Genomic DNA, 14,711 nt, shown 5'->3' with positions numbered 1-14,711 from the left:
GGAGGACGGGCCCTGCCCGGACGCGGAGCCCCGGACGGCGCGCTGCGGAACCGGCGGGGCCTGGGCGCGCACTGGGCGGCGGCGCGGCGTCCCCGGCTGGGGCCGGGCGCTCTCCCACGCTCGCTCCCCTCCCCCCGCCTTCCTTCCTTCCCCTCGGCGCTCCCGGGAGCGGTGGGCGGACGCGAGCCGCGGCAGGCGCCCGAGCTTTGTGTGCGCCCGCGGGCCCCGGGCGAGCCTCGGGCGGCCCAACTTTGCAGCTTCCGAGCGGGAGTTGTGAGGCGTGGCCGGTGGAGGAGGCGCTTGGGGGGGCGTGGGGCTCCCCAGCTGGCGGGAGGACGGAGCGAGCCGCGCTGGACAATGAGCTGGGCAGCTCCAAGCCGCGGCCACTTTTAGCTGGGGGCGTGGGTCGGCCCGCGGCTCGGCGGCCCCACCTGCGAGGAGAGGGCGGGATGCCCGAGCCAGGTGCGCCGGTGCTTTAAGGCCCCGCGCAGCCGGACGTCCCTCCACGGCCGCTCGCATCGCCTCTAGGCTGCCTGGGACGTGTTTTTGAGGAAAGCTTTCTGAGCAGCCGCGATGGCCAGCACCAGGAGTATTGAGCTGGAGCACTTTGAGGAGCGGGACAAAAGGCCGAGGCCGGGGTCTCGGAGGGGGGCGCCCAGCTCCTCCGGGGGCAGCAGCAGCTCGGGCCCCAAGGGAAACGGGCTCATCCCCAGCCCAGCTCACAGTGCCCACTGCAGCTTTTACCGCACGCGGACCCTGCAGGCCCTCAGCTCGGAGAAGAAGGCCAAGAAGGCGCGTTTCTACCGGAATGGGGACCGCTACTTCAAAGGCCTGGTCTTTGCCATCTCCAGCGACCGTTTCCGGTCTTTCGATGCGCTCCTCATGGAGCTCACCCGCTCCCTGTCCGACAACGTGAACCTGCCCCAGGGCGTCCGCACCATCTACACTATCGACGGCAGCCGGAAGATCACCAGCCTGGAAGAGCTGCTGGAAGGTAGGAGGGACGGGCACCGCGCTGCAGGTGCCGCGGAGCGCGCTGGCAGGTGCAGTGGCCGCGGGCCAGAGCGCACCCGCCCGCCCTGCGCAGAAGGGAGCCTGCGGGGCGCTTTCTAGGCGGCCGGGGGAACTGCAAGCTTCTGCTGCTCTGTGGGTTGTGTGTATGAGGGTGGAGGGGACGCCCACAGTACTCTTTCCTTCTTAAGATATTTGCTTTTAAAAAAAGAAAGAAAGAAATCAGAAGCAAAATTAGGCGTTGGTGGCACCTCTTGAGATTGGCTAACTTCTTTTTGTTCGAGTGCAAAGTACTTGGAAACATGACTCTTCCTTTAGCTTGGGCAGTCGCCTACTTAATAAGCTGTTTAGCCCTTGGCCTGGACCCCAAGTGCAGGCACTTGTGGTGTTCCAATGTACGGGACGCTGCTATACTTGCTCTACGCAGAAGCTGTGACTGTGAAATGCTCTGGGTTGGCTTTCCTGGATTGGCTTGCTGCAGAAGTCACTTCAGGTCAAAAGGGGTGATCCTGGACAGAAGTCCCAACTTTGGCTGCATGTTGGATCACCATGGGGTCTTTCAAAAATAGGGGTGCCTGGCTTTCACCCCTAGATATCCTGATTATATTGGTTTGGGGTGTGGCTTGGGTGTTTAGCATTTTGAAAGCTCCCTAGGTGATTTTAATGAGCAGCCAAGATTGAGAACCACTGTGTTAAGGGTTTTCCACATTGGATTGGAAATGAGGTGAATCAAGGTCAGTCTCTCTTGTTTCCTCCCCTAATGAGAGTACCTAGTTGGAAAGATAGAAGCCATTGGAATCAGCAGTTGAGGCCTATTATAAATTACTAACCCAGGCATGACCACCATGCATCACTCAAATGGACTTAAATTAGTTGTATGTTGGATCATTTTTTGAATTCCTGCAGTGTTTTTTTCTTCTTCTCAGGGAAAACAACTTTACTAGTAGTTAAAAACCTGTTTGCAGTTCTAAACAGCATCCAGAAAGATCAGGCCAAACCCAAGTATGTGTTGACTGCATATTTTCATGAAGTTAGTGCTCATGCATCTATCTTAATGCAAATGGAATAGTCATAGCAATATTGTCTTGGTATAGGGAGGAAACTCATCATTGAGCCAGGTGTTTTCCTTATATTATCTCAATGTGCTAGTTTATTATGTTCTGAAGGCATTATATCCATCTTACAGATGAGGAAACTTAAGTTTCCTCTTTAAAAAAGTGCTCTGTCTCATATAGCCATATGAGTCCTGTAAGAGGTTGAGTTTCTTGCTTTGTATGGTGGCGCATGCCTGTGATCCCAGTGGCTATAGGGGCTGAGTCAGGAGGATAACCAGTTCAAAGCCATTCTCAGCAATTTAGCGAGACCCTGTCTATATATAAAGTATAAAAAAGGGCTAGGGATGTGGCTCAGTGTTAAGTGTCCCTGGGTTCAACCCCTAGTACCAAAAAAGGTTGTGTTTCTCTATGTAGGCACTTTTATCAGAAGTTTGCTTTGCTTTGGTTAGAGGACAGTACTGCTGAAATTAAGTTGTTTCTTCAGTCTGTATATACATTCTCTAGTTCAGTCCTGTGTTCTGATTTTAAAGACTTTCAGAAGGAGGTGAAGATTTTTGTAGCAGTATAAGTAAAATGAAGATGGGCTGTCAAAAGGGCTGTATATCTCTTTTCTTAATTGTGATAAGTCCTTAAAAGCAACATTTGCCTAGATATTTCTAAACTGAGTAATTTCTAACTGATCCAAGGTCAAGAGTTGCAGCCCTGTGGAAGGATCCAGGCAACCAATGCCTATTGCCTAAGCCTTGGTTACTCACTTCCCTTTCAGATACTGTTCCAGGGGTGTCTCGGGAGGGTCAACAATTTTGATATCCTCTGAACTAATTTAACAATGTATTTTCTACATAAAATTAAGGTCCTTTTAAGATGAATATCATAGAAAGATGATCAAAATGACTATTTTCTGTATAAATGAGAGCACAATTACATATGCAGGCTGTTGTCACTACACAGAGGATGCTTGGCCCACTGGGTCTAATTCTTAAACTATAGTTTCAACCACAAATTGACAACAAATTTACTTCAAATCATTCATTTGCTAATGTTTGGAAAATAGGGATTTGGAAAAACACTCTAATAGACATAGAATGTCTATTAGACAAAGTCCCATATTCAATGTCCCATAGAATAGATCTTTGTCTAATTCTTGAGTTTCCCACAAGGTGAGTGAAATACCTCAGAGTAATGCATTTTTCAAAAGATAACCATCATTGCTTACTATCCTTTCAGAATGCAGATAGCTTTAAGTTTTATTTAAAATCTTCTTCATAAAGAAGAACCAATCAGTTATCTGTGAAGTTATTTGTATCAATAGAAACAGGTCTGTAGTATTGACCATGTCAATTTTTTTTTATTTCATTTAGTTAACTGGGTTTTTCTCCGACTTTGTCATTTTTAATAAAGACTCTTAGGCAGTATTTTATACCATTGTGTTCCTCTCTTCTCTCCTCTGCATCTTCCATCCCATGAAACTTGTAGTTTAGGAGAAATTTTTTTTTCTGAATGCCCTCTTCAGGGAATAGGAAGTAATGACTCAAGACAGCAAGGCTGGAGCCCTCAAAGTGCCATTGAACTCAGATGACAAAAGAAATTTGCATGACCCAGATTTTTTTTTTTCTTCTGCCCTTGACCTTGAGAGTCTCAGGAGGCTAAAAGCTGTTCTAGTGTTAGCCAGCACTCCTCTAGCCCTACACTAAACCATCAGGCACCTTCAGTTTATTGATTTACCCACCCTCTTGCTGGATTAATTTCACTGAATCAATGCTGTGCATTCCTGTAATCCTGTTTATTCTTTACTACTGGATGGGGACCTCCTTTTATAGGAGAACTGAGACCCCCTAACTGTCAGTGTTGGGAAAATGAGCTGAGCTGTCTCCAGCTGTGAGCCTGCCTAGCCTTGAGTAGTCTTAAGAGCCAACTCAGGGCATCTGAGGCCCTCTTATGCAGGGCTGAGTCAGAATTCCTAGCCTCGCTTCTGCTGCATGAGTCCTCTTCCCTTCTGAGCATTTTGGTTATGTTTGGAAAATTTTTATGTCTTGAAGAGATAAAGGATACTTACTAGAAACAGTGTCTGATTACATCAAGTTTGCTGGGTTCTGCTAACTGGATTTGAGAAATTCACCTCAGTTACCTGGCCTCAGTGTGTTTTTCTGTAGAACTATAGGTTGGCAGATCCCCTTTCTGGGTTGGGTCTCTTCTAGACTAATGGTATGTACCTTTTCCTACCTGAGTGGTTATTTACAGAGTGTCTGATGGCCTGGGCCACTTTTCCTTGTCCAGAAACTGTCCAGAAAACTGTAAATGCCCTTTTACCAAGCTTTGAGAGGAGTTTGTGGCTCTGAAAAAGTATTTACCTAGAGCCAAACATAGTCACAGATACTTCTTGACTGCTTCTCACATTCCAAAGTAAAATGTCATTTTATGTTGTTTCTACCTTTTACCCCTTTGTAAAAGATAGGTAAGCTGGATACTTGGCATGTGAGATAATTTTGATAATTTGATTATTGGTAGTTTAATTCCTTTATGAAGTTAACTTGAACATCTAAGAAAAATAAGGTTCTAAAGTAAAGCTCCTGGGGTTCTCTGCCAAACCTAGTTTACTGCACCTGTTTGGTTAGGTTGGCATCTTTGAAGGTGTTAAAGACCCCCAAATACAGGGTCTGAGAGAGTTTGAAGTAAAATGAGGCTCCATAATAACCCGGGTTATACTTAGTCCCCCCTCCCCCAAAAAAGTAGATTTAAAAAAAAAAAATAAAAACTGTGCTTTTGGAACATGTTATGGTGAGATGGGAAATCTAAATCCCATGAGATATTTGCATAAGAAGTCAGTACTTTCTATAGGACAATTTAATATTGAATCTTACATCTGCAAAGCCTTCTTTTTTAAAAAATTATTTTTTCTTTTCAGTTATACATGACAGTAGAATGTATTTTGACATACCATACATACATGGAGTATAACTTCCCATTCTTGTGGTTGTACGTGATGTGGAGTTACACTGGTCGTGTACTCATGTATGAGCATAGAAAAGTTGTGTCTGATTCATTCTACTGTCTTTCCCCATCCCTTCCCCCGACTGCCCTCTTCCAACCTGGTGACCCCCTTCCCCACATTGTGAGTCAGCATCTGCATATCAGAGAGAACATTCAGCCTTTGGTTTTTGGGGATGGGTTTATTTTACTTACCATGATAGTCTCTAGTTCCATTCATTTATGGGAAAATGCCATAATTTCACTCTTCTTTGTGGCTGATTAATATTCCATTGTGTATATGTACCACATTTTCTTCATCCATTCATCTGTTGAAGGGCACCTAAGTTGGTTCCATTGTGAATTGAGCTGCTATAAACATTGATGTGGCTGCATTACTATAGTGTGCTGATTTTAAGTCCTTTGGGTATATGTCAAGGAGTGGGATAACTGGGTCAAATGGTAGTTCCATTCCAAGTTTTCTCAGGAATCTCCATCCTGCTTTCCATATTGGCTGCAACAGTTTGCAGTCCCACCAGCAATGTATGAGTGTGCCTTTTCCCCCACATCCTTGCCAACACTTATTGTTACTTGTATTCTTGCCGTTCTGAGTGAGATGAAATCTCAGTGTAGTTTTAATTTGCACTTCTTTAATCTTCAAAGTCTTCTTTACCTGCCAGACTTCTGGATTATTCAAGATCCTCTTCAAATGTTGCCTGTGAAGTCTTTCCTCCCACTTCTGTGCAGAAGGTCTTAGAACAGTTGCTGATTGAGAGCACACTGTGTGTCAGGCATCCCTTCTCTTGCTGGACTAGAGTTGCCCTCTGGGAATTCATGGTTTAGGGGAAGAACAAGAATGAGCATCAACACACGGGATGGCTTCAGCTAAAATGCTATATATGGGGTGGTGATGGGACAGGGCTGGAGGGCTGTGGCTGGGAGATGGGAGGAGGAGCCAGAGGAATGGCTACTATAGCCAGAATCTGAGGTCTCCCTTCCTCTGCCTGTGCTCATTTCTTTTGTAATCTGTGCTTTGTAGTCTAATTAGTGACATTTTTGGATCTCTTTTGCACTAGACTGAGAGCAGTCTGAAATTGGGGATCTTAGACATACCATAAATTAATTGATTAGATGACTCAGAATAATTTTACCGTTAAGTCTCTTGCTGATCAAGGGAGATTTTGTGTGAATTAAGCTTGAATGGGGTTGTCCCTAGATGTAGTATTTTTTTTTTTTTTTTTAGCTAAACCAAAGCTGTAATAGTTGGAGCTAAACATGGTGGTAACCCCCTGTAACCCCTGCTACTGGGGAGACTTAGGCAGGAAGATTGCTGGTTTGCCAACCTGGGCAACTTAGGAGACACTTTCTCAAAATTAAACAACAAAACAAAACAAAAACCTTAAAAAGAGCTCCCCTTTGTTCAATCCCCAGTACCTGAGGGAGAGAGAGGTTAATAGTTGGGGAAAATCTGTGCTAACTCACCATTGTGGAGGGAACAACTTTTAATAATACCTTCTTCAGATCTCATTGTCTTCTTCATTTCCTTAAGAAAAATGAGATATGCTTTAATACAGCATAATCCTTTTCCAGAGGTAACAGGAAAATGAATTTTCATTTGAAGACTAATTCTAAAGGGGGAAAAAGGAAAGTATTTGAGGAAAGCATTTATGAGATTAAAGTATGATACAGTGATACTTTGGAAGTTATAAGACAAGATCAATATTTCATGAGGTTTTAAGCTATGGAAATGGATATTTTATGGTCCTGTGATATGAAATGAAGAAAATTAGATTCTCTTGGACAGTAATTATCAATCTGTGTTCTTTATTCTCTGATGGGGCCTGGCGGAATCTGGATGGTCCTTTTTCCTCAATCCCATCCTCCCCTGGCCTACTACTTGTTTTTGTCTGTTCTGGTGAAATCAGCCACAACCTTAAGAATCTAGAGATCCTTTTCTTCCCCCCAGTGCTACTATTTACCAGATGTTTTGTGTGTAGTGATTGTGTGAGGTCTGTACTTCTGATAGATTGAAGAAATGGGAAAATACTGATTTGCTGAGACCAATTTATATACATTTTATTACACTCTAACATCAACATCTCAAAGTTACTGAAATAACTTACGGTGGTGGTCTACTATGTTATCTTAAATTATATGTATCACAGTAGACAGACATATGATCCTTGATCTCTTCTTTAGAACTGTTCTACACACTTCAGATTAATTTTAAACTAATAACAATGTGATTCTGTATCATTCAGTGATTGACATTGTCTTTCCCAAAACCCTTGCTTCTTCAAGAGAAGAAAAAAGAGGTTATAGAAACTCAATACTGATTATGTTCATTAACTCTGTGTTGGGAGAAGTAGCCCAATGTATATTTGTGTTTTATTGTTTCATTATTTTAGTAGTCAAAGCCAGTAGCTGGAAGGTTCCACATGAACCCTACACTGAATTTAACTCTTAGTAGATCTTGGTGTGCAGTGTGTGGCTTCTTAATGAATGATAGTGGTCTTTGGCATCTTACAACAAAATGTGTGCTTGCGACTTTTTGCCTCTAATTCTGGAAACAACATTTGAAGCTACATGAGCCTTATTCTACTTATTATTACTATTTTTATTATTTGGTGCTGGGAATTGATCCCAGGGCCTTGCTTGTGCTAAGTGTGTACTCTGTCACTGAGCTACGCGGCCAGCCGTGGTCCTCCTTCTGTACAGCACCATGGTAGACATTTTGAGCTAGTGAACATCCTTTCCTCTGCTATTTTCTGTTCCCTCTCATCCCTTAAACATCATCACCTCTTTCTCTTGGACAAACATCTGGTTTTTGAATCCTTCATCACTTTTACTGAATCGGTCTCATTATTACTTGTTTAAAACTGGGGCCTAATCTTCCCTCTTTGTGAGATTCAGGGATAGAGAAAGAAGGTGTGAAGCAGAGGTCCCCAGAAATTGGGGCAACTCTTGTTAGCTTTCACCGTGACCAAAATGTCTGACATCCACAATTTAAAGGAGGAAAGAGCTATTTTGGCTCGGTTTTGTAGGTTTTAGTCCACGGTCAGCCAGCTGCATTGCTTTGGGTCTGAGGTGAGGCCGAACATCATGGGGAAGGGCAAGGAGGAGAGGAAAGATGCTCAGCTCATGGAAGCCAGGACACGGGGAGGGAAAGACACCCGGACAAGACTGCCACCTCCCAGAAGTCCACTCAGCTATCAGCCAGTTAATCCACTGATGAGACCAGAGCCCTCACGATCCAATCCCCAAAGCCCCACTTCTGAAGATTGCTGCAGTGGGCACCAAGCCTTCCACACGTGAGCCTTGGGGGATTCCAGATCCCAGTCATAACAAACTCTGTTGAGGAAAGTTTTACCTGCATTTCAACAATCCTGACCTTATACCAATCATGCCCCAATTTATTGACAAATATTATTAGATAGTCACATTTTAATTTGAAGATGTCTCAATATCCTTAAGGTGTTGTGTACACATACACATACACATATATATTTATATATGTATATAATATAATTCACACTAATTTACATATTTGTGGGGTTCAGTGTGATTTTTCAATACATGTGTAGAATGTGTAATAGTCAGATCAGGGTTATTGCCATGTCTCATTTTTTTCTTGGCTCATACAAAATCTTCACTAGCTATTTTGAAATATTCAGTTAACTGCCAATCATCATTCTCCTACTGTGCTACAGAGTATTAGGTGTTGTTCTTCCCATCCAACTTGATATTGCAGTTGTTTCTCAAACTTTACAACATTTGGATCACTTAAAAAAAACCAGGCCTCGGGGTGTAACTCAGTGGTAGAGCAGGTGCAAGTCCCTGGATTCAATATCCAGTGCCAAACAAACAGAAAACCCCAAACCTATACAAATCTCACATCTAAATAGCGGAAGCCCAGTATCGCCTTAAATACTTAACGTTGTCACTTACATGTTTATAGATATAAAAGGTATGCTCACACACCAGTGTAATCCAAATAAATCGACACTGTAGAAGCCAAAAAAACTCTGTAACCAGGAAAAACTTAAGATAGCAGTATGAAGCTGCAGGTACTGTTCAAACTAAATTGGTATTCCCAGTGTGACCCTAGTGCTGATTGCTGAATTTGGTGTGTTGTATTTCAGAATGCTGTGTAATGAGTCAGTTTTTACACTATTAACAAGCTTTACTCCTACAGAGTAAAATTATGTCCTCAGGCCTTAACTTGCTGTGAACTTGTCTTTTACATACATTAAAAGATCACTTCTCTCCTTCCTCATTTCCTACTGGTAAAGCTACACCACTTGATACCCAAAGAGTAGGGGCTTTACATAAGTGGGGTGGCTGTATTTTATTTAGAAGCAGTTGCTCAGTTAGGTGTTGCAGAATGGGGTGCTTTCATTTAAAAATTTGTCTTCAAAATAAGTGCAAAATTAAAATTCCCACAGCAAACTCTTGAGTGCAAAATGTACTTGGCCCTGCTGTGAGGAGCAAGGAGGCAAAAGGGGATCTCATCTGTAGGCTCAAGCCTGTCAGGAGAGTAGATAATTTCTTTTTTGTGGGCAGGTGTTTTGGTTTTCACTTTCAGCACTTTGGTCTCAGGTTAAACCCCTTCCAAATAGCTCTGTTGAAATATGGATGTGTGGACATACATACCTCTTTCTTCATGTTTACATGTTTGAAGTAGCTTCTGTACTCCTTCCTTGGTGGACTGTATCATGGAATGGAGTGCTGAATGTGACCTTCCAAGATGATTTTGTTCAGGTACGTTAAAGGAGAATTGGTCAAAGGTCTTCTTTTGTGTCCTTAACAGGTGAAAGCAACAGCTACCCTCAGAGACGTGGCAGATGATACAGAGTGAACCACATTCAGGCCAGAGCAGTGCATTTTGTGACATTTCACTGATTCCTATAGTTTTACATTTGGACTACTGTACCGTTTTGTTAGGAAGCCCAGTTAAGTTGTTTGCCAAAACAGATGAATAACTCAGTCTTCTTTTCCCCCACTGTGTATTTTTCTTAACCAGCTGGGCGTGGGAACTGCTTGCGGTGGAGATATGCACGTTGAAGCATAATGCACCCAGTATCTCAAATGTTGCACTTGAGAGGCATCGAATGTTGGAGATGCAGGCATTCCTGAATGTATTTTCCTTGGTTGCATTCTTTTGGAAGCAGTATTTTCCTTAGTTTTGGAAGTTGGGAAAGCATTTAGGGTCCTGAGATTTTGTTGGTATTAGACCTTAAGTGTCTGCCCAGGTTTTCTTTCCTTCATCGTCCCTTTTCTTCATGACCATATTTGTGTGTCCTTTTCTGTAAGCATGAAGAGTCTTTGTACTTTGGATTTGTAAACAGATTTTTCTTTCAGTATTTGCTTCTACTCCATGAGTTAGGTATCATTTGTATCCAAATCTCGTGAAACTGAATTTCTGCCACAAATGTCAGGATCATTTGTAATTTCAAATTAGTTAGCAGTGTTGAGCAATTAATGTAAATACTTAAACAGGGGAATGAGAGACTCTGATAGGAAAGTAGGCTAAAACTGCTGACGTTGGAATTTCCTATATAAGACTGCAGGTAGCCATTTGTCATTTCTAACAGTAAGCTTTTTTTTTTTTTTTTAATTGGGTTAAGAAAGCTTAAAATGAGATCCACCCTCATAACAGATTTTTTACATGTGTAACACAGTATTGTTACCTATAGGCACAGTGTGGTAGAGCAGATCTCTAAACTTACTCATCTTCATAACTGAAACTTTATACCTGTAGGACAGCAGCTCCCCAATTCCCCCTCCTCAGCCCCTGGAAACCACCATTTTACTGTCCATTTTAAGGTTGGCTGTTGCAGATCTCGTGTGAGTGGACCCATGGAGTATTTCCTACTCTATCTAGCCTGTTTCACCTACATGTGTCTTCAGGTTTATCCGTGTTGTATTGCACGTGGCAGGATTTCCTCTTTGTTAAGGCTGAATAGCATTCTGTATGATATTCTGTTGTTTCCATCACATTTTCTTTGTGTTCATCTATCGCTGGGTATCTTTGTTGTCTCCGTATCTCGGCCATTGTGAATAATGCTGCTGCTTTGAATGTGGGCTTACAAATACCTGTTTGAGTCCCTGCTTACTTTCTCCTCCTCCTCTTCCTCCTCCTCCTCCTCCTCATGGGGATTGCACACTGTGTATTCTACCACTGAGCTCCATCTTCAGCCCTTTATATATCTTTTTTATTCTTTTTGAGGCAGAGTCTTGCTAAGTTGATGAGGCTGGCCTTCAACTTGTGGTCCTCCTGTCTCAGCTCCCAAGTTGGTGGGATCACAGATGTGCACCACCATGCCTGGCTGAGCCCCTGCTTTCAGTTCTTTTGGATGTGTACCCAGAAGTAGAATTGTTGGATTATAGGATGGTATATGTTTAATTTTTGAGAAAACTGTTTTCCATAGCAGCCTTGCCATTTTCTGTTCCCACCAACGGTGTACTAGGTTCTGATTTCTCTGTATCCTCTCTGATACTTGTTATGTTTTAGCTAACCCCCTCCCCCACTGCCCAGGCCTGTTGGTGGTCATTGTAATAGGAATGATTTGATATACCATTGTGGTTTTAGGTGCATTTGTGTGATTATTAGTGAAGTCGAGCATCTTTTCATATACCTGTTGGTCATTTACATGTTGTCTTTGGAGAAATATCTATTCAAATTCTTCACTCATTTTCTAATTGGATTAGTTTTTTTAAACTATTTATGTATATTTGGAGATTGAAGGATAAAAATTGCATTGAAAAATATTGAGAAAACTCAATACCTTTTTATGATAAAAATGCTAATAACCTAGATTTGAAGAAATTTGCTTCAAAATAATAGGACATAAATAAAAATTCCACAGTCAACATCATACTCAATGGTGAAAAAGAGAGTTTTTCCTCTAAGATTAGGAAAAAGGCAAGGGTGTTCATTCTTGGCACTCAAATATTCAATGTAGTGCTGAAAGTCCTAGCAAGAGAAAGTTAAAACACACACACACACACACACATCAGAAAGGAAGAAGTAAAATTACCTGTTGCAGATGACATGATTTATACGTAGAAAAACCTCAGAGACCCCACAAAAATTATTATAATAAATATATTCAGTAAAGCTACAGGATTCAAAATCAATATACAAAAATGGGTTGTTTTGTATACTAACAATGAACTATCTAAAAAGAAAATTTAAAGCAAACCCATGTGAAATCACATTAAAAATACTTAGGAATAAACTTACCCAGAAGGTGAAAGACTTATACTTTAAAACCACAAAACGTTGTTTTCTTTCTTTTATCAAGTAAATGGAAAGACATCCTGTGTTCATGAATTAAAAGACATAATGTTAAAATTTTCACATCACCCAAAGTGGAGTACAGATTCAGTACAATCCCTATCAAAATCAAAATCCTGTTAGTCTAGAGAAACAGGAGCAAAGCTGGCTGGAGCCATCACACCTCCTGATTTTAAAATACATTACAAACATATGGTAATTAAGATGGTGTAATATTGGCATAAAGTCAGACATATAGACCATGGAACTAAATAGGCACCCAGAAATAAACCCACAAACGTACAGCCAAGTGATATTTAGTAAGTGTGTCGAATACACAGTAAAGAATGGCAGAGTCTTCCACAAATGTCATTGAAGAAAGCTGATGCCCACATGCAAAAGAATGAAATTGCATCCTTACACCATGCCCCGCCCTCCCCCCCCCCAAAAAAAAAAAACAGTGAAAATGTAAATCTAAGACCTGAGACTGTAAAACTCCTAGAAGAAAATAAACATTCTCTCCAGCCCTGCAAAGCATAAGCAATAAAAGCAAAAATAGACAGGTGGGACCACATTACGTTAGAAAGTTCATCACAGCCAAGACTCAAGGGAGTGAAAAGGCAGACCATACACCTGACAGGTGCTTAGTATCTGACAGTAAGTCAAGATCTTTAAATGTTGAGGAATTACTGTAATGTAGTTGTTGGAAATGTGCGTGTAAAAACACACATATATTCTGTTGATTAAAAGGCACTACATTTATTAGTCTACAGAATGCCCTGGACGTTTGATGTTTTAGTGGTCTGAAGTGAAAAAAAAAAATATTGGTAGGTATTAGGCATTTCTTATTCCTGTTGGCTTTCCTCGATGGCTGCTTCCTAGATTCTTGCCCCCCGCTTTTTTAAGGGATGCTGGGGATCAAACCCATGTTCTCCCTTATGTTAAGCATGCACTCTACCTTTGAGCTACACCCCAACCCCTCCTATTGCTGGTTGGTTTGTTTGTTGCTGTTGTTGTTGTTTGTACCAGGGATTGAACACAGGGGCACTTAACCACATCCCTACGCCTTTTATGTTTTATTTAGAGACAGCGTCTTGCTGAGTTGTGAGCCACTGGGATTACAGGCATGTGCCCGGTCCTCTTGCCTTTTGACAATCTGACATGACCTAAGAGTCTCCCATGTAGGAGCATCTCTAGGAGCTTGACCCTGAGCCTCCCAGGATCAGTAAATAACTGTACTGTGCACATAGTTTATCTAGAAACAGTGCAAATGCATTAGCATTTGGAATGTTTATCTTGGATATAATGCAATTTCATCATTATTCTGACAAATATCTTTTTTTTTTTCTCCTGTGGTGCTAAGGATTGGACCCAGGGCCTGGTGCATGTTAGACAAGGGCTCTACCACTGTGCTGCATCCCCAGCCTGACAAACATCTTTTTAGTGCTTGTTGTATACAAGGTACTAAGTGCCAGGTGATAGTACTATGAAGAAGGTACAGTCAGTTTTTGGAAGGAAATTCCAGTCTGAGTTGTGGTTTGTAACCAGAGATTGTTTTCAAAGTCACCTGTGAAACTAGAAAACCTTCCCCACATGTTCAGGTCTCATCTTCCAACGATTCTGTTTCAGTTGAACTGGGGTGAGGAGGCTTGGGCTTGTGTGCTTATGCTGCAGAATCAGCTGACTTTTAAAGAAATTCTCCATTAAGAACCTCTGGAAGACAAAGATAAAGAGTGGGCTTAGACACTTTTTTATTTATTTTTTGGTCACAGATAAAGAATGCTAATGAGAAATTAATGCATCATAAGCTCAGTGTACAGAAGGACCCTCTAAGAGTGATGTAATATTAAAATTTTATTTTCAGTTATTAGATATAATGTATACACAGCTCATAAAACAAATGCATAGCCCAGTGAATTAACACTTTTGTGATTACCAACCATGACAAGAATAGAATATTGCTGCCAGTTACAACTCTTTTCTCCCCCCAAATAACAGAAGCTTGGCTCTTGCTTTTCTTTATTTTTTTTACCACTTATGAAGGCATCCCTAGTAAGTATATAGTTTATTTTTTCTGTTTTGAATTCTATAGAAATAGAATCCTACTGAATATATTCATTTGTCACTTTTTGCTCACCATTGTTGTGTTAATCAGCTTCCTGTTACTACAACAGAATACCTGAAAACAATTTATGAAGAGTAAAGGTTTATTTTCACTCATGGTTTTGGCAGTTTTCATCCTTGGTTGATGGCTCCATTTGGACCCCTGGTGAGGCAGCAGATCCTGGCGGAGAGCCATGGTGGGTGGAGCAAGCCGCTCACCTCATAGTGGCTGGGGAATAAAAGAGAGAAGGGGCAGGGTTCCAGTATTCCCTTCTAGGGGACGCTACCAAAGACCC

The 14,711-nt window shown here is 41.9% G+C and overlaps 1 protein-coding gene across 11 annotated transcripts in view; it reads left to right on the top strand.

Moving 5' to 3' along the window:
- The first annotated feature begins 203 nt into the window (after positions 1-203).
- The window catches only part of Dclk2 (doublecortin like kinase 2), a 148,772-nt gene continuing 134,264 nt past the window's right edge, over positions 204-14,711 (top strand). For 8 of the 11 annotated variants that reach the window (XR_009228172.1, XM_058583932.1, XM_058583931.1 and 5 more), the window contains exon 1: positions 204-994. Coding sequence is in view for 10 of the 11 variants with exons in the window: in XM_058583932.1 (XP_058439915.1) it covers positions 574-994 (421 nt within the window). In the remaining variant the exon portion in view is untranslated. The remainder of the gene's footprint in view (positions 995-14,711) is intronic. The other 3 variants (XM_046459038.2, XM_046459037.2, XM_058583935.1) reach the window with 2 other exon arrangements.

The sequence above is a fragment of the Marmota monax genome, unplaced genomic scaffold (genome assembly GCF_021218885.2).
Source record: "Marmota monax isolate L192 unplaced genomic scaffold, Marmota_monax_Labrador192_F-V1.1 WCK01_AAM20220418_F8-fsc00002, whole genome shotgun sequence".
In the NCBI taxonomy this organism is placed as follows: domain Eukaryota; kingdom Metazoa; phylum Chordata; class Mammalia; order Rodentia; family Sciuridae; genus Marmota; species Marmota monax.
Note: the sequence above shows the minus strand (reverse complement) of the source record. Positions and strands in the feature narration are given on the sequence as shown.